Here is a 20,453-nt window from a genome sequence, read left to right on the forward strand (position 1 = left end):
ATCACAGAGTGCAATGACAACAACATTAACCAGGCACAGTCAATCTGCAAATGTGTTATCATTCAGACTGCCTTCAATTAATAAACTCACTATCCCAAGACATACAATTTACTGGTTCCAGTAATGACCTATATTCTCCAGTTATATTTTTCACTAATGAACTGACATGTCTTTAAATAATAAAGCCCTGGATTTGCAATCTTCAGAGGTACAAAGGTCTTCAGATATTTACTGAAATCGAAAAGGTTTAATCAGAAGAAGGCTTATCAGGCACAGGTGCAGGCTGAAATTAACAAGCACGTCTATCAAAATTTGAAACTTTCACTTTTCACAGAAGATACTCAAATAGACCTTCTCAAAATTGACAAATAAGAATCCAGCTTAGCAAAATGCATGCAGGACAGTAGCCCCATTGTCACCAGTGCCACCGGTCACATGAGTAAAGCTGTCTGCATGTTTATCTGTAGGCTGAGGACTGAAGAATGCAAGTTTTCATCCGAAAACTGCATAGGCAAAGGAAATTGAAAAACCTCGATACTTAAAGCATTTTCTATATAGGTATTTGCCTCTACTATGGCTTCCAGCCCGTGTTCACTGTCACGAAGTGTGACAAAGGAAGAACATCATCTTAGTATCAAATCTGGGTAAATTAAAGCAACGCAAGAGGTAGTTTTTGCTGTCTAACATGAAGTATGCGATCTGCAGCTTTGCTGGAATCTCTTATTAAAGAATAACCCTCATCTAGGCTCAGCCTCCCTCCATCAAAGCCTCAGAGAGTCAACGATGTGAACTGCTGCCCCAGGCAAGAGACTCAGGGAAAAACGTGCGGAGAATCAAGGGCGAAGACACTACAGACTCTGAACTCTGTGTTCATCCGATTCTGTAATTATTCTAACTACTCAAGACTTAATTTGTCCCTCCCCCTTTTTTCCCAAATCCAGGGACATATGCTGTGACAAATTAGACCTGCAATTCAGGAGGATGGGGGAGGGGGGACATACAACACATCGGAAAAAAAAAGGCGATGTCTATTCTAAAATTAAATCTAATAGGGTGGCTGAGATGAAATAGGTTACATTCTGGTCAATTCTGGTTTTATTCAACTGAAATGCTTCAGTGTTCATTTAACACCTCATTTAGGAAACAATACTCTTTTTAATCAATGGAAGTAAGATTTGAATTACCATTATTTTTTATTATCAAGCCAAGGCATAGCTACTTGGTTTAACAATTTTTAAATAAGAAGCCTGGTCACATTGTGCTTAACAAAAAAGGCCTTAAGCCATACAACACAATCATTTTGAAAATAGGTGCCACAAAACCAGTAACTTCTTTAAAGAAATCAGCACATTCAAGTCAGAAGCTCTCTGCCAAATTTACCAGCCACGTGGCACCCAACACAGCTGACCTTCTGTCAAGCTGTACCAGCCCCAAACATTCTTTGTGACTTTCCCATTTACCTGGTTATCTGCCACACTTTTTCAATCTGAATTCATACATTTATTTCTTCACGCATACTACTAAATGCTTCAGATGCTGCTAAATCTGTTTAGCTGCGGATTCCAGCTGGAAGATCATCCTTTGATCTCAGCACCTCTGTGACCCCACAGCAGACACCAAGATCCACTCTAAGCTTCACTAACGGCCTGCTGCAGGATCAGGATTTTGCACCCCAAGGCTAATGTGCCTGAGCTGAGCACAGAGCATTCTTATATCCTGTATCTGCTTTAGCTTGATTAAAACTCGGGAGGAGAAATCTGGATTTATATCACAGAATCATGGAATGGTCTCATCTGACTATATTCTTCCCAACAAACTCACAAGGTAAACTGCAATTTTAGGGACTCATTCTTCCCTTCCAAAACAGACAGGAATACCACACCACTGGTTTCAGTTACAGCAGAAGCAGGACTTCAGCACAATGCACTGAGGAAAGTACATCACCTATTATTAGCAACGGACAAAAGCTATCTATAGTTCCCCATGATAAAGACAACACTTGTATCTTTTAAAAAATCTGTGAAATAAAGCAAAATTCCAAACTGGCTGTTGCCCTACTTATGCATTCTTCAAACTCCTTTTGTTACATTTTCTGCATGCTTACCCTCCACACCAAGCAATTAAACAGAATTCAAATCAGATATTTAAAGATATTCAGAACATTAAGAGTAAGCTGCTCTACAAAATTCTCTTCTTGAACAAGTAGATTTCCACATCTACTTCATCAAAATATCTTGGCATAAAATAACGTTGCACCGGGTGCCAGGTTTTCTTCCTGGTTACTCTCTCTCAATTCCAATTAGGTTTTCCTGATTTTTCAGTAGTAGAAAGGAAAATCAAAGCACTTATTCACCCTTCAAATTATTGCAAAGTTGCAGGTTACGGAAAATTGATTTGCTATATAGAGATAACGAGTAGAGAGAAATGCTGAAGACTTATTAAAACCATTTCTGATAAAGTATTTCAGATGAAATTTTTTATTACTGCGTAATTTTATGTCTCCATTTACACAGTGATGTCTGTGCAAAAACAGTTATGTACCAGAGTTTTCATTCAATGTTCTTATGGGCACAAAAGAATAACTCTTATTTTAGATGTAAACATTGATCTAGATCATCAGTAAAGACTTAAATTATTCATGATAGCGAACAGGTAAGTCCTAGCCTACCTTCCCAAACATTCTGTCCTCTCCCCTGCAAGTCTGGAGCTCAAATTCACTGTTAAGAGTTCAGTCTGCATGCACTACGACATTTATTGTCAATGACTGGTTTAATATTAAGTAGTCGTTGATCTTATGTTAGTCAGCACATTACATAAGAGTAACATTTATTCAAAGAACAGATTTCAACATTCTATTCACTGTTTTTTCTATCCACAACATTAACATTTAGATCTTTTAATTTGATACTTGTATCACAATAAAAACATTTTGGAAACAGTCTAGCTTCCTGGGCACACAGTTAACTTTATGTTTTAATTATTGGTAATAACTTTCAACACAAGTACTGGACTGTAATTAAATTCTACAAAAATATTAAAAGGAAGCTGTAACTCACTCATCAAGGGCTTGTATGGATATGGGTAAAATAACTGTCGAAAATCCACTTAACCCCAAGGTCACTTTCTTAAAAAGTAAAATATACTCTTACCCCTTGAAGACTATTATTACATGCGACTTAAAATTATCAATATCTCTATGCATTTGTAGACTTTCTCTGACCCAATTCAGGCAGCTACTACTGGTCTTGAAATATAACAGCGCCAACGTCATGTGTGATGACATTCACAGGGTACTGGTATGGAAAGGCATTTTGGTTTAGGTTTTTTTTGGCAACAACTTGCCAGACTCCCAGTACTGCAACATCATGTTCTATATACAGGATAACAGCATCTTTGAAGAATAAACTGCAGTTACTGTTGACAGACATTTGATTATTTAGTCACCAATAATTTCAATATTCTATCTTTACAACACTGAAAAAATACAATCCGTGGTAGAATTTTAAAACTGCAATTTAAGTTAAAGGCAAGTCATACTTAAAATTCTGGATTTATTTCATCAGACTGCTGCTTTAAAAATTGACTTCTTGGTGTACTATTTTTCTCAGTATGGTAATATAATCAGAAAGTATGAAGTATTTTAGTTTGACAGATTTCACAAAGAAATGCTTTGGTGCTCGGGAAGACAGCTTAAGCTTTGCCAATGTTTTTGCAAAACACTGCTTACCAAAAGGCTTGGTATAACCTCTCCTACAAAATACCAGCCACAAATATCCATTATAGCAGTTCCTACGTTACAAATAATGCTTCAGAAAGACCTTCTGTCATATCTTTGCATGGAGTTGTTTTTTTCTTTAGAATTACTTCAATTTCCATTTATTCCTGCTGAAATATTAGCCTCACTAATAATGCAAAGAATAGCTGAATGTAAAAACACAACCATTACAATACTTAAACAAGCTAGAGTAACTGACATTAATCTTCAGTTATTACAGTAAATATGTGACATCCATCTACCTCTTACAAAGCACAGTTAATGAATCATTTAGAAAACTACCTACAGACTAAGGCAGTCTTATCTCCGTGTTGCATGTATAAGCAATAGCCAATGGCTTGATAAATGTAAATATATACACTTTTTATCTGTAAAATTTGTTCTCAGCAGTCTAAAACAAGGTCTGGACGTTGAATTGAAAGACTGTCACATACATAGACTGAAAGGAGCTTGAATTCAAAACTCAAGCACTTGAATTCAGCAAATCAGAATCCCTTATCTGAATGACATATACTTCACTGCCCATATTCCACAATAAACAGTAACTAATTTGATAAATATGAAAAGAATACTAACAATTAACAATCTTAAGAATAAGTTATTTATAGGCACTAAAGTGTTCAACACACCATAAGTAACCTTTTCCTAAAAATCCTAATCTGAAAAAAATTTCTCAGAACTGGTGAATTCACACAGGCATATCTATTTTGAGGGCTGAAGTCAAAAAATTTATCTATGAATAACAAACTGTTCACAGCACCTAAATGCCAAGAAAAATGATCATGGTAAATTACACCTCATGAAGAATTCATAAGGTCTAATTTTATATTATTTCTAAGTGTTCATTAATGAACAAACTCAGAACATTCCTCGATTAAAAAGATCTCAGATAAATAATGCAAAGCTCTTACTTTCTCTAAAAAAAAGGCTCTTTAATTAGCACTGCAAGTTGTTTGCTTTTACAAGTGAAAACAAATGGTGCCATGGCAGAGGTCCCATAGCCATCTCCTGAACAACTATGACAAAAGGAGAAACAAACAAAACCTCTCAAAGAAAAGAAACAGATTCACAAAGGTTCCCCTTCTATAATAAGAAACAGGCTTTAACTCCCAGTGTTATCTGTCCTTTTGAATGGAACTCAGCTCAGCAGAAGACTGTCCCACAAGAACTTTTCTGTAGGTCAAAGAAAAACAACTTACAGGAGCTGCCTGACTGATCCATCCACAGTCCTCCCATATGCTCATCTCCCTGTGAAGCCATGCTGAAGCCAGAAGGTCAGTCCACAGGTATGGAGTAGATCATACAAATGCATCCAAGACCAGGTTCCTCAGCCCTGGACCAGCAGATGCATATGCCTCTACTCCACTTTCAGACACAGCCACTGCTCCTCACTTCAGGGGGATATTATGCACATCTCTACAGTTTTGCAAAATCAGGCACTGGATCATAAAATCCTCAGGACAGATCATGTCTTGTTCCCATAGGAATGTTAAATAAAAAGAGCTATTTTAAGTATCCATTGGTTCCAAAATGCAACTCCAGACAAAACAAGCAGTACAGCAATAAGGAGGTGGGTACACCTGAACCTCAGGTGCACATTAAGTGGACTTCTTCAGAAAGTGACCTTAGGAGAGGCAAACTGTGTGTGCAGCTCCAGTACAGATTTTCTTCTCTAACTCAATTGTCAAATTTCACTGTCAATTGAATTTTTATTACAGTTTATGTACTGCACAACTAGACTTTGCTATTATTTACTTAATAAACACATCATGAACATGAAGTAAAGGAGGAAAACAAAGCTTTTGAGTAAATCTGCCTAGAGGCATATCCAACATCCCAGAAACGAATCGTCATCTAACCGTCCATATTTTGACATGCTCCCCACTCACATGCACTTTTACATGCTCCACCTTTACCTTTGAGTAAAAAGTCGTATTAAATATCTTAGATACAGCTGCTCAAGTCTCAGCTCAGAAAACTAGCAGTCTTTGGCTCTTGTGCCAGGGACAGTCTTAAAATCCGTTTTAGAGCACACTGTGCTTGGGTTGATGCGGAATTCAAACATTTTCACCAAGTCCACATTTCTGAGTGCCACAATAATTGTACAGAGCACATAAACGATTCAAATGGAGAAGACAACAAATACATTCATTTGAAGTAAGTTTCAGTTCAAATAAAGGAGAAAATTATTTTCTTTAATAGCTGTTTTTTTTTTCCCTAATCTAGTCCATTATAAGCTTTTGCATGACTATGGTAAAACAAAATACTCTGGCCTTAGTCTACAGAAAAATGAATGCAAAGTTTATTGGCAATACTATTTTGTTACAACAGCAGTGTCTAAATGATATAACTTAGTATCAGCACCTAGTTGTGCTAGATGCTGTACAAATGGGTACTAGGGGCAGAGACTGCTGCTTTAACAACACACTGACAGAAGATAGGAAGGTAGAATCTGTTATTTTTATTCCAATCTTTGCAGAAGAGAAAAAAATAAAACCAGAGGCAAGTGTCTAGGCAGAGAGCTGAAGTACCACACTAAGCTGTGAGAGCTCCATAACACAACACCATCTCCTCAAAATTGGTCCAGTGATAAGATCACCACTCCCAACAACTTTCTGAAAAAGCAGAACAGCATAGCCATAAACAAAATTGCACTTTTTTAGGTGAGTTTCAGATAAATGTGTCTTCTGTTCCCATGAAGCATGAGCTCTACAGATTTGCATTTGATTTCAGGGATGAAAGAGAATGAAGGGAAAAAAGGAGACACCAAAATAGGTTGCAACCACTTCAATGTCCGTAACTACTAAAGTATCAGTAGAAGAAAACCACATAAAAAACTACATGTTCCATAGCCACACACAAGATAGGAGCAAAGGCATTCTGCCACACACTTCATATGCTCTTATATACTTCCTGCAGGTACTCTGGGGATGGGAAAGGCACAAAACAGAGGAAACACACAGAATTGGGGAACAGATTCATGGATAAGCACTCTATTGCATAGCAATTGCTGGGAAACACGACAGGAGTACAAATGTGCATTGCACATTCCTAAGGATGAAAAGTGTTCTTCCAGCAGCAGAACAAAGTTACAGCTCTACCATATGCATTACTTCAGTTCACAAAACTTCTTCTGGGCTTCATTTTCCATTACTGCTTTCAGCTTTTTAACCTCTTGCTATAGAGAAGCTATGAATGTTTGAAGCCCCAGAGATGCTTGGCTCTATTCTTCTCTATTCTCTGAACATCTTATGAAAGTCTACAACCACAGTCAACAGCACCAATGAAATATCTAGTGAGAAAAAACTGTGATCACCCTATCAAGGTCATCCTTTTTACTAAGGCAAACTGACTCCCAGAAAGGCAATCGGCTATCCTCTTATTTTGACTGGTTTCACCAGAATTTGCTTGTAATCATTTCTGCCATTGAACATCATGTACATATGAAGACAGGGGAGAACAGAGACTTGATTTCACGGCTTTCAAACACTGTCCTGGAACACGGCTTTGGAGAAAGCCATTGTCAGAAACATCCAGAGGAAAAGGGATGTGGCCCCAGACTGCTGGATGGGTTACACAAGTAGCTCAGGTTAAAACCCATTACAATCCCATGTCCCACGTGCCACAGACTAACAAAGGCTGGTTCGAGGGAGGTGTCCTACTTCTGTACTGAGATACAGTCATCAATGGCTTCTGCCCACCTCCATCCCCAGGGGTCTCAGGACATCTCTGCTCAAAGGTTTGTTCCATTTTTAAACCAGAACAAAGGCAACATGGCCAGACTCCGTCTTCCAAAGGAACATCTATTCCCTCTTCAATTTCCCTTCTACTTCTGCCAAATTTGTACCAGGCAACTCTGTACCTAAAATTTCACAAGGGTTTTTATTTTATCATTCTGGATTGCTCCTTATCCCTTTTTGACATTTCATCTGCATTTACTACTTGTTCTTTAAAGATGCATATGAAGGCTAAAAGAGTAACACTAAAGGAGTGTTACAGAAGAAATAAACTCAACAAAAAGATGAGATCTTTGATTGATGTTTGAAGCTAAAATTTGACAAAAACATCCTCTTTCTCCACAGTATGCAAGCAGATACCAACAAAGGCAAGAGGTCTCCCTATGATTGCCTTGTCGCTCTTGAAAAAAAAAAAAAAAAGAGATGTTAACTAAGCAAAACCTTATTTAAAAATCTGTACTAGCAAGGTGATAAAGAAACATCACCTAAAACGTTAAGTTTGAGGCAAACAAAGACTGGAGAGTGTCTCTCAAAAGCATGGATACTAGATAATAAAAATAACATTACAAGGAGCATGGTAGAGATCAACACCTAAGCCCTATTCTCAGTCTAAAGTACATAGCCTAAAAATACACTGCAATGAAAGCAAAGGAAATTAAGAAAGTATTTAAATATTTTTAGTTACTTTCTGAATGTTATTTTTAGCTCAATTTTGTTTCCTAATCACTACCTACTTGTTTAGTTTACTGAGTTCTGTATTACTAATCTGTAACTGAATTACATTACTGACTTGGGAATATGTATGTTGCACTGTGTACTGACGCACAGATTCCCATGGGTACGTACATGTTCCTGTAAGAAGCAGACAGCTGCAAGTCTTCAGCTGCTGTAGACCTGTCACAATTCCACTTTATGCTTTTCCCTTTTAGAAAATAATCTAGAATCATTTGCAACCCAAGAGTTTAGACAGTGAAAGCTGTATTACAAGCCATACCAAAACCTAAAAACATCTACTTACCATAAGTCAAAGCAAAGCAAGGACAGAACAGGCTCTCCGTGAAGCCAAGGAACATCCAACCCCCCATCGTTGTTATTTCTACTGAAGTTTGAGAAACAAAAGCTACAATTTTCAGAAGCCCTTCTGCAATTTAAGATTCATTAATGTTCACTGCTAGAGGATTTCAGCTATTAAGTCATAAGTTCTTAAAGTCTTGCCCATACACTTTTTTCAAGCAAAGATGAGGTTACATTAGGCAGGGACGCATGCCACAACCAAGACATTTTTCAAGATCCTGTTCAGGGCAGAGCCTAATACAGACACACTGGTAAATGCAATTAGGAAAAACTAATCAACATGTGTACATCTCCACTGCTGGCAACAGCATCTCTATGGATACTGCTGCTTGCAGGTCTAAGAGACAGACCCTAAAATAGGACTTAGCTGAACACCATCATTTCTGTTTCCGCTGTCAGAACTGTTAGCTTGCTGCAACGTAACAGAACATTTCTCTTAAAATTGAATGGTATTAGCAATGAAGAAGGAATTTACATATTTTCAACATAAGCCTACAGACCTGTACCACACTAAGATCGCTTATGGAAATACTGTTTTCATGGCAAATACAGGCCCTCCTGTATACCCACAGTAGACAGTTGCAATGATACACTTCAGAATAATATGGTCATCACCATCTTAAAGGTCATGAACAAATTGAAGTTGAAAAACTGCGAAATTTCTGCTGGAAAAATGATCAGAAATTACCTTCTAGTATGCACAGGCAGCTGTTAATTCTCATGGTCTCATAAAAGAAATACCTACATAACAGTTCAAAAGAATGTAATACTATACCGTATGGTATAAATATCTCAGTAATACTTATATTCAAACGATCTCATGTATAAAGAGTCTGTGCTAAGCTCAAAGAGCCATTACCACGTATTAATAATACATTATTCATCAATAAAGGACAAAGTATCAAGTATATATGCATCTGCCCCAGGTCACTAAGATCCTAATGGTTTATCCTGGACATAAGTTCTATTGATCTCTGTACTAAGGAAGGGAAACATGCCACAGGTCAAATCAAACATTGCCCTTACTCCAGTTACTAAGATGCCTCCTAAAACTTCCCAAGGAAATCATATTCAAGTTTACAAAATTCTTACTCAAATAAGCAAACATACCCTGAACACCAAGAAACTAATAATCTTATTTAAGTGGAGTTTTGAAAGTTCTCACAGACAACATACTCCCAAGTTAAAACACAATTTTGTTAATGCATCCAGCAGGAGCCCTGCCGACCTCAGTCCCTGCTCAGATACAGGTGCTTGCGGAGACGGTAGGTCCCAGGCTATCTCAGCAGTCCTGACTCCAACCCCATAGCACTATATTTTGCTTAGATGTCAATAGGCAACCAGAAAAATGGCACCATTATTAGAAATTACTAAACAGAACTGTCCTAACATTCCCAACACATAAAAACAGCTTACTTGAGTACTAAACAAGTTGAAATAACTAGATTGCCATTCCTTTCTATTGGTTTTCTTTTGCATATAGTACCTGGTAGTCAGAGATAGACACTATGAAATTAGAGCTGGATCCACTCCATCCATGTGTTTCACCTTTAAGAGCCTAGTGACAGAAACTCCCTTGTGTCACTGTTAAGACTAACATATCACTTAAGCAGCCCTGATCACTGAGGTATTTTAGCCTTGAGAACATGGCTCCTGTAGTGGCTACGTATGGCTGCAAATCTTCCTGATAATCATAAAGAGCATCACACCAATAATGCTCCATTTTGCATACAGCAGAGACTAAAGATAGAAATTAAACTATTTCTACCCCAGCAAGCACCTACATTTGTGAACACTACTTTCAGTAGTGGGGTAATGACAAGTACAGACAATAAGAAAAGGATGCTAAAAATACACTACTCTTTTTCCCTGGATTAGTGTGTCTATAGTTAAATATAAACTGTGCTCTATAAATTATCAAACACAATGTCAAATTCTGAAGTGCACTCTGGAATCTCTCACAGAGCACACAAAATACAGAATGATAATTTTGTCCTGGCCCAGTTAGTCTATAGAACAATATGCTACTGTGCTAGATCAGGGAGCTTGTTGCCACCAACGGTCACCCTAAAAACAGCCACAATCACCACCATACTTGTGCACTGAATTTTTCAGGACCTTCTGCATCAAGCAAAGAAATTAATTCCCTGAACAGCTGCTCTCACAGGAAGGGAATCGACAGCAACATTGCCACAGTATAGCTGGCACATACATATTAAGAACAATTTCCAGCATTCACGCTTTCTGCTAAAAATCAACTTCCCCCTACTCATCTACTGCCAATAACTTCATTTGGAACATGGATATACAGAGAACAGTATTAGAACTATTTTTACTTACGGAGCATTTGTTTACATGCATTATTACTTCTATGGTGTCGTGACTGTGCCTTCTGCTCTACAGAAATAACAGGATGAACCTTTGCCCACAAGTTCCGCGCACCGTAAAGCAAAAAGCCACTGACCACCACATGGATCACCAGTAGAATACGAATACAAGTACAGCAATTAAGTCACATTTATAAATCTTTCAATCACGAAAAAACAAATACCTTTAAATATCTCAGACCCCAAATGAAGAACACATTAACACTTTCCCACAGTGTAGTTACTTAAATATGAGTCATGAATTTTGTATTATCTAACATCAAGCTGCTGATGACTATGGGAGTCTACATATTAGCTTAGGAGGACTGAGAAAAGGCATGGCCTCCTTCCTAGATTCAACTCGGGAAAACGGTTTGTTAAGTGTTTTGCCAGTGTGGTTTACTATAAACCTCTCAAACCTAACGTGAACAGATTGAATTCCACACACCTTAAGCATATTAGACATCAAGAAAATAAATTAACCAACATACTGAACAAAAAAAAAAATCCTCAGTCCTAAAACCTTCCAAGGAAGTTTAAGTCTAGCAGAAGTAATTATCAAAGTCAGAATATCAGTTTTGCTTTTAACAGCAGTAAAGAAACACAGACTTCTGGCAACTGTCCTGACCTGCAGCAGGAAAAACAAGGGGACAGAGTTGGTTCCTGGAATTCCATGTCCTCACTGGGGAGTTAGATGTAACAATACAAGAGGAGTCAGATATACCTTAAATTATAGATGTTGAGTATTGCCACCTTTACTTTTCCATGAGGAAAAGAAAAAGAAGGACAAACTTCCTTCATCCTTTGTGTCCCTACCAAGGCTCTTCAACAGCACTCCACTTTGGAATAAATACTTACAGTACTCAGAAAAACAACTGGCTACTCCAAATGAGCACACACACAATTACAGGCCATCATGCAGGGCCCAAGTGCAGTGTGGTTACCTGCTCCAGCAGCAATCTTTTTGGTCTCTACGTGGAGGGTCAGATGGGATGTTCTCACCAGACGTCCCTCATGAAACAAGAACCAGAAGGGGCTGCTCTGTTTCCCCTCCATGGATTGGTGAACACACCCAAGCACGCAGTGGAGTGGCTGGATGTGAAGGACTTACGCTACTGGAAAGGCTCCAGTGGCCTTGCTGCCCTCTGCCAAACGTAGAGAAATCACTTACGTGGACAGACGCGTTATGTGTAGAACCTTCTTGAAGCACTGCGAATGACAGAACTACCTCTCATAGTCATTGACCTCTGTTTTGAAACAAATAGATTATTGTAGCACCTTTACCTCCAAGAGTTATGAACATTCAAACCCCCATTATGCTACCCTGATTCTGAAAAACACTGGCACACAGCTCCAGACCTGGAAAAACACCAGACACAACAGATCAGACCTTTTATAGCAATAAAAAAATTGACTATTGAAAGAATAACTCACTCTTCTTTCCAGAATTCAAAGATACATAACTTCCCATCACAACAGTATCGCTGGTGCAATTGCTTGTGCTGTAGTAACAAAGGTATACTACAGAACTGTATATACTTCATGACTCAATGTTGTTAAAACCAGCCTCGATTTTCACCATTAACTAAACCATTTCCAGAGAAGACACAGAGGTTCAGCTATTATTTTTTTTTTAATAGTCTGTCTTTTCATCTCATTTAATTAACATCTCCTCACTGGTTTCACAGTATGTCCTCACTCTTACAGATTTTCTTCTTTACTAAGGTGAAAGTCCCGGTAAGACAAAAGTCATGGGTAGAACAATAGGTAAGACATACTCTCAGGTTCCCACCTACTTTTTGGGGTCCTAAAGAAGTGACAATGCTTTATGAACTCCAAAACAGTTAAGGAAAGTATAGATTAGATGACAAAATAGAGATCAACTTGACATCAGTTTTACTGAGCTAATTCTTAATGAATTTATGCAAGCTATGTAAATGTAGTTGTAAAAATTAACTGCATTCTTATAATCTCATCTGAAAGTATTTTATTTCTAACATGGATGTACCAATGCTACTGCAATACTGAAATATAATACTGAATACTTAAATAAGTAAACAACAAACAAAAGGTCTCATCTTCACTGCCCCAAGCTATCATCCAAAACTGGTTATAATTAAAGGTGTGAACAACAGAGTAACAAACCTGCAAAGTCAAGGTTCTGAGAAATTAATGGGCATCACACCACTGCACCAGTTCAAATTTATCACTCATTATCTCCCCAACGAGCACAGTGCTGGTTCACATTAGTGCCTCCTCTTTCCTCCAAGCCTTTCCTGCCTTTTCTAGATGGCTAATTTTAGACAATTACTGCCTCTGACACACTGAGACCTTTTCTCCCTCCTTCCTCCTTCTTGCTCTAAAGCTAGTGACCTACAAAAGCCCCCAGCACCTAAAATACTTCAGTATTTGAGAAAGTAAAGACTGATCATTTGAGGGGAAAAAGCAAGCAAGCAAAGTCTTTGAATATCCATTTCTCCAACATCTTCACTTTACGTTCTCTCAAATGGTGAAATGTACTCAAATGCAAAGGGTATGGCAATGGACGGGTTAGCATTAAACGCTACTTTTATTAGAATTAAATCTATTGCTGTTGAATTGGAACACTGCTCTCCCCTTGGCAAAATTCTTTAGAAAATTAAAAATTTGCCTTTCTTCTAAAGTTACTTTCAAGTCCTACCCTGCTGGTAACTGGACATTCACACAAACAATTGGGAAGCATTACATTACACAAACGCCCTTTCCCTTCTCATACAAATTCCAGCATCTCCCTTCACATCCATTCACATGAGAAGATTCACATGCATGAACACATAAAAATACATGCATCCATGTCCCTCCCTAAGAAAAAAAGAGGGATAGCAGTGCAATGGGGGAGGAGTGACTTTCGATCACAGATTGACAAATATTGCAAGATCTGGCCTTTACAGAGGTACCATGCTTCCTAACCTCCTCTCACTTGCAAAAAGACTGTTTGCGCCCACTTCTCCCCAAAAACCCCAATGACATTGAAAAAATACTGCATTGCAGTATTTGCCAGTGCATCCGAGTGTATCCAGTTAGCTGTCCCACAGACAAACAAATGTACAATTTTATGTGTCCAGGCATGTGAGTTGTATAGTGGACACATTGCCAAAACAGACAAGAGGATTTGTCAAATTATTTATCTGCATCTCTCTCCCTCTTGCTGTAATATTCTTAGCCACCGTCCATTTCTTGCCTAGGGTGTTTGCTGAAATTATTTTGAAAGTGCAAGTTCCCAAAGAAAACAACAAATTCCCCTGCCAGAATACGGGACGCAATCGTACTTTCTTTTGGAAAAACCTTGGGGTGTGGAGTGGCTCTCAGTTATGTTCCAACAGTATGACAATTACACACAGAAAACAACCTGAAAAATAGCCTGCATTTAATTAATGCACTCCCAACATAACAAGTACAAAGGTCGAGGAAGAAAAATGCACTGTAACCTAGAATATACTGTTTTTAAAAAAATACATGAAATACGGCTAAGATTAACACAACTAAATTTTCTTTCAGCAGAGTCACAATATTTAACGGGATCAAATAAAGATGACGAAGACTATTCCAAACCCATTCAAATGGGATTTTTAAGTATACCCCTTCTAGCTCATTGTAACCATCCTTTGTCACAACAGCTCGGGCTCACTTTGAGAGCTCAAAAAGGTAAAATTAATAAAGAGGGAGAAAGCAAAGGAGGAAACCAAGCCAGTCAACAGTGGAGAAGCATCCCTATATCTAATATGGGAACTTGATTAGTAGAGTACATGGGGATAGGATTTTAAACTGATGACTGGTATTTACATTGCAACAATATCGAATTGTAAAATTTCATCCTGACTAGCAGTTCACCAAGAAAACAAATTGGGTTTTTTTAAAATGTCACATCTAAGGACTACTACATTTTCTCTACCTTTTTATCAGAACAAAAAGAGGTTTCACCTTTTAATCTTTCGTTAGTGTTCGCAGCAATTTTAATTCAATTGTACTAACTTAACAGCTATTTTTCTATATGAGCATTTACAATGCCATCTTTTACACACAAAATGTCACTATGTACATGCAGGCTGTATTCATTAATATAACGTTAAAACAAAGAAAAGAGGAAGATCGGGGTAGGAACACGTGCGCCATAAAACAAGGATTACATTATTTTAAAATCTTTGTAGAAACACCAAATTGAACAGAAAATGAAAATGTAACTACTAGCTGATGACTCTTAAAACAAACAATGCAGCTGTGTATAATAAAAGGCACCCTTATTTATTGTCATGACTAAGTTCACAGATTTAGAACACAGTATCTCTGTTTTGGACAGAAGAAAAATTATTTTACTCTCACGTACAACTACAATGCATATCAGAATACATCTCTGTGTACATGCACAGACTGTAAAATATACTGTTTTACACACGCACACACACCCTTCAAGATTCCCCCCTCCCCACTGTAAAGCAGTGCAGTTTCAGAGGACCATTCAATTACTTCTTCACAGAAAGGACTGCAGCAGCAGCAACACTTAAAACAAAGCAAATTAAAAGGGGGTTTTAATTTCTTTTTATTCTCTTTTAAAGTGAGCGTTACCATTCCTGCTTGGATTCGCATTCCAAGTAACACTGCACCAGAGAACATGGAAAAAAGTAAAAAAAAAAAAATACCTGAAGACAGAAAGAAAGGCATGTTCTATATTCTCACTTTGCTTCCCTTATGCCTCCTGATGTGTGATAGATGAGCATTTCTGGGCAACCACATTTTTCTATCTTCTACGCTACTGTCTATCACTTACTAGTCTACTACGCTTCTAGCACCAATAGCTATTTCCCATTATTGTTTGGCACTACAATAAGAGATCACCACCACTATTAGCAAAATACTCAGCCGTGATTTCAAAAGTAAAGTTGCCAGAAGGAGCCTGACATTGGAAGTGAATATTGCTCCAGCAGATATATAATAGACTGTGGTTAAAGGTGGGGCTGGAAATGAAGAGAAGAACAATCTCATTATTTTGGTAAATTCCACTCAGCACATAAACCCTAGGATCTGGTGAACTCCCCTGAACTGATTATTCTGCCATATAACCACCTGATTTTGTAAAAATACCAATATCACTTAACACAAAATCACTGCTTAGGGTAAATTCATTCTACCTACTGTTCTCATAGGGACATTTGCTGGAAAATTCTAAGAAATGATTTGCAGAAGCTATCAGCTGTGGGAGTTCACTATTATACCTCTGTCAACTTCATTCAATATAATTTACATTTTTTTTATACTGCCTCACAGGATTCCTTGCAATTTTTTGCACGTACAATTTCACAGCAGGGAGGGGGAAGGAGCAAAAAAGATAACCCTCTTTTACAGAGGAAAAAGAACAGATGCTTAAAACCAGATTTCTAGAAATCACTGCAAGCCTGAGCCAGAAATGTAATTAACACCTATTTATAAAGAATAATTAAAGTTGTGACTGCCACAAAGAACAGCAGAGATAATCGAGGTAGCCCCTGCTTTTTTTTTTTTAAAGATTTTTTTTTTTTACACTGTTTGCAGTATTCCCACATGATTGCCACCTGCTCCCCCACTCAGCTTCCCCTATGCTCGTTTCCCCGGCAACCTTTCATTGGCTTTTCCTCCCAGCTATCGCTTTCAGTTCGGCTGCTCAGTCTAATCTTATTTGTTTTACACCCATCAAAACAAGCAGCTAGACAAAGACAATCCTGTAAGAATGGGAAAAGACCGTCGCTTTGTTTCCCCGGTTATAATAAATATCCGCAGCAAAAGTCTGCAAAACGTTAAATTAAGGGAAGGGGGGGGGGGGCACCCACACACCCCCCCAGCATCCCGTGGGGCTGGCAGGAGGGATGGGTATTGTGCGGGTTTGGTCCCAGCCCCCACCCTGGGTCGCCCCGCTCGGCACAGCCCAAAGTCCCCGGCAGTTGTATTTGATCATGCCATTTTGCACAATCTGTAAGGAAAGCACAAAAGAGGGGACGAGACGAGTGCTCCTCTGCCAGGAGAATATAGTCTAAAAATAGAAATACTATTTTTCACATAAATGGCTTTGACTTCTCCCAGCATTTAAAAAAGCACAAAACAACACGGCTCCCCCCCTCTCCCCCCAGCCCCCACCCGACAAAAAAAAACACACCCATCCATCCATCCATCCACCCATCCATCCATCCTTCCTCTACAGCACCGGCTCCATAGGAAACGCAATACCTGAATTTTAGAGGCGATTATTAGGTTTGCATTTAAGGCTGGTGTAATACAAACGAAGATTAAAAGGCATCATCGGCTGCCTGATCCGCCAGGCACATGCGGTACAATGACACCGTGACTGTCAGCAGAGACCATCCTCGCTCGACTGAAATGCAACGTTCAATGGAAACGCCGTGAAGTGCCATCACAGTTAGAGACATTAAATAGATATCTAGATATATATACACACACAGGCAGACATATCCCACAAAAAAATAAACAAGGCTCTCTAATTTTATTTTATGACTCACAATCCACCACCCCGAACAAAAGAAAATCGCAAGGCACACGAGGATCGAGACAAAACCCCAAGAGCAGGCTCTCCCCATTCACTTACCATTTTCAAGCCATTCCACTCCATCTGTGATCACAAAGATGGACCCTTACAGCCCCTCACAGAGTCAAAAGCAAAAAGAGCGTTATGTAAAAGCTGACATTCCTTCTTACAGCGCTGCTGCCCAACGATGCAACAAAATCGACATATACTAGGCGCTGCAACACATACAAGCCTCCTCCTCTTTTTATGAGGTCATGACAGGAAACTCTTTGAAATACAATATGCAGCATTTACTGAAGCTCATATAAATCACCCTCTTTTAAAATTACCATACCTATTGCGCAGTCCACCAAAAGAAAATTACCAATCTCGAGGCTTTTTTTTCACCTCCACCACCCCCCCCAACCCCCCCCCCCCGGATTTTGCTCCGCATTTGTATCTCCGAAATGTCAATGTGGAAATTAACTTCCCCCCCACCTTAAAAAAAAAAAGCCTCTTCTTCCTTTTGCATTTCAGTTAGCCACATACCAGCCTTGCATTAGAAATGAGCTTTTTTCCTTTATTCTGAGAGAAATCGCAATTACCTTAAAATGACAAAGTACATCCTTTATTAAAGGATACGCACACATTAAATATGAAAGAGAGAGAGAGGGGAAGAGAGAAAAAAGGGAGGGAGGGGGGGAAAAGGGAGAGATCATGTACAAACAAATCAGTAGCAGAAAACTAAATGCATGTGAAAACACAGACTGAGAATGATGCAGATTCGGGGAAAATCTGTATGTTAGCTTCTATATCTACCTCTATATAAACCCGCTACGATCAGATTTTAAATCTACTAATACCTACCATAACCATTCTTAATGGCAAATATTGGGTCTTGAAAGGCTTCAACTCTTCTACAGATTTGCTAAAAGGTTTCAGGGAATTATTTTTTATTATTAATTTTTTTAAAAGATCCACAAAGCACAGTGCTAGACGTTTGTGCAGCGAGAATAATAATAATAAGACTAATAAATAATATTAAGAATAATAATAATAAATAGAATCGCTAATTTTGGTCTTTTTTTGTGGTCGGTCGGGCACGGCGGTCCCCGAGCGGCAGCCCCCGGCGGCGGGCGGAGCGGCGGAGCCCTGCTGGAACTGGCTGGCGGCGGCGCCCCTTTACATCCATTTATGGGACCATCTGTCAGCGGCGGGCGGGCGCTGATTGGCCGCCGCCGCGCGGGGAGGCGTTGCGACATCAGGTGCTATTGAAATTAGCCGCTGCCAGATTGACAATGTTAATGATTTGGTGACCTCTACAACAACAGAGACCAGATTTCTGAACTGCTGCTTGTGTCTAGTAATTAAGGCCCGGTTGAAGAAACAACACGCATCCCTGTATTTTTTTGTATTTTTTTTTCTCTTCATTTTTTTTTCCTTTTTTTTTTTTTTAACCTCTTCCCACCCCACGGGCGCAGGAGCCCTCGGCCGCAGCGATGTCATACCCCGGCCATGCTTCAGTGCCTACATCTTCTTACCTCCTGCTTGCCCGGCTCCCAGGTCCAGCGTATTCTAACTACCTTATCTTTTTCGACAGTTGCTTTCCGGAGAAATGCATATTTAATGATCTGCCTCTAGGCTTAAAGGCACAACAAAAGCACTTCGACGTGCATTTAAAGCTGCATTTATTTTCAGGTACTATTGATTTTAATGATCAACCCACCCCTCCTTCCTTTGGCCCTGTGATGTGTTTTATTTTTCAACACACATTATTTTCAGAGGTGGATTTGATATTCCTACCACTTGAAACTAAGGCACAGCAGACACAGACTTATCAGAGCACTTCCCCCGAACAACAGTAACATTTCCAAATTATTTCACTACCTCTCTTCATTATCCTCCAGCTCTACAGGAAATAAAACCGACTGTGAACTTTGTCCATTTAAAAGAATCTCTTTTTTCCCCCTCCAGCCTTAGAGAGAAACGTGCTTAACTTAACAATACACACTCATTAATCCTCCACTCACAGCCACTGACAAACTAACAAAACTTCACTTCCAAACAGCAATATTTTACCCTCTCTCAACCACAGCGAGTTTATTAAAATGCTAAAAATTCTTACAAGTTCAGAATCACTTTATTTCTCTTACTTGGAAGTTATTTTCCTAAAGCATGTTTTTGCCCAAGTAACAAGACATGGTATCTTGTAATTTCAACTAACCTTGAATTTATGTTCATCTCAAAGCAACCGAGTATTACTCTATTAACATATGTGCGAATAATTTAATGTTACCATTCGGACATTCATTTCAACAGCCAAATATGCTTTAAAAAAAATGATATCATTTAAAATGGTTTTAAACATAAAAGCTAAAAACGGAAAAAGATAGGATGTGCCATGTTACAAGCTCACTTAGCTCTTTCCCTGGAGAAAGAAAAACCTGCCTACAAACCACCAAAACCATTCCCTAAAATATACAATCAGATAATAATTGTTTTGTAAATTTTATTATTTTTTAAAAGTAGAAATATACACTCTGAACTGCTAAGCTCTGAACTGACACTGTGTATATTTTAAATCTCCTTAAACCATAAACACACTCAAATACACACACAGACTAAACACACCAATAAAACACATGAAATATAGTAAGCTTAAAAAAAATCTAGCTACAAACAGACCGAGTAGGAAGAAAAAACGCATTTAAAAGACACCATATGATCTATTTCTGGAATGAGCACCGATTTCAATTAAAATTTGAACAATGTAAAAAGGCTGCAGAGGATTTTTCTCACCGTTGCATCTTTTTAAGCACATTTGTAGCTTGGTAAAAACTAGTAAAGATCAAAACTAGCTTGTAAGGTAGATTTCCCAACTCAAATATTTAAGTGACCTATTAGGCTGAACACAGAGGCATCAAAATGCTACAGAGCTAGTATATTACCATATATTCTTGTGCAAATATACA

The 20,453-nt window shown here is 38.5% G+C and overlaps 1 protein-coding gene across 1 annotated transcript in view; it reads right to left on the minus strand.

The window, feature by feature from the left end:
• The window catches only part of ELAVL4 (ELAV like RNA binding protein 4), a 59,252-nt gene extending 40,689 nt beyond the window's left edge, over positions 1 to 18,563 (minus strand). The window contains exon 1 of the mRNA XM_062003374.1: positions 18,349 to 18,563. Coding sequence (XP_061859358.1) covers positions 18,349 to 18,357 — 9 coding nt within the window. The 5' untranslated portion in view covers positions 18,358 to 18,563. The remainder of the gene's footprint in view (positions 1 to 18,348) is intronic.
• Positions 18,564 to 20,453: the final 1,890 nt, after the last annotated feature.

This window comes from Colius striatus, chromosome 10 (assembly GCF_028858725.1).
Source record: "Colius striatus isolate bColStr4 chromosome 10, bColStr4.1.hap1, whole genome shotgun sequence".
Lineage (NCBI taxonomy): Eukaryota > Metazoa > Chordata > Aves > Coliiformes > Coliidae > Colius > Colius striatus.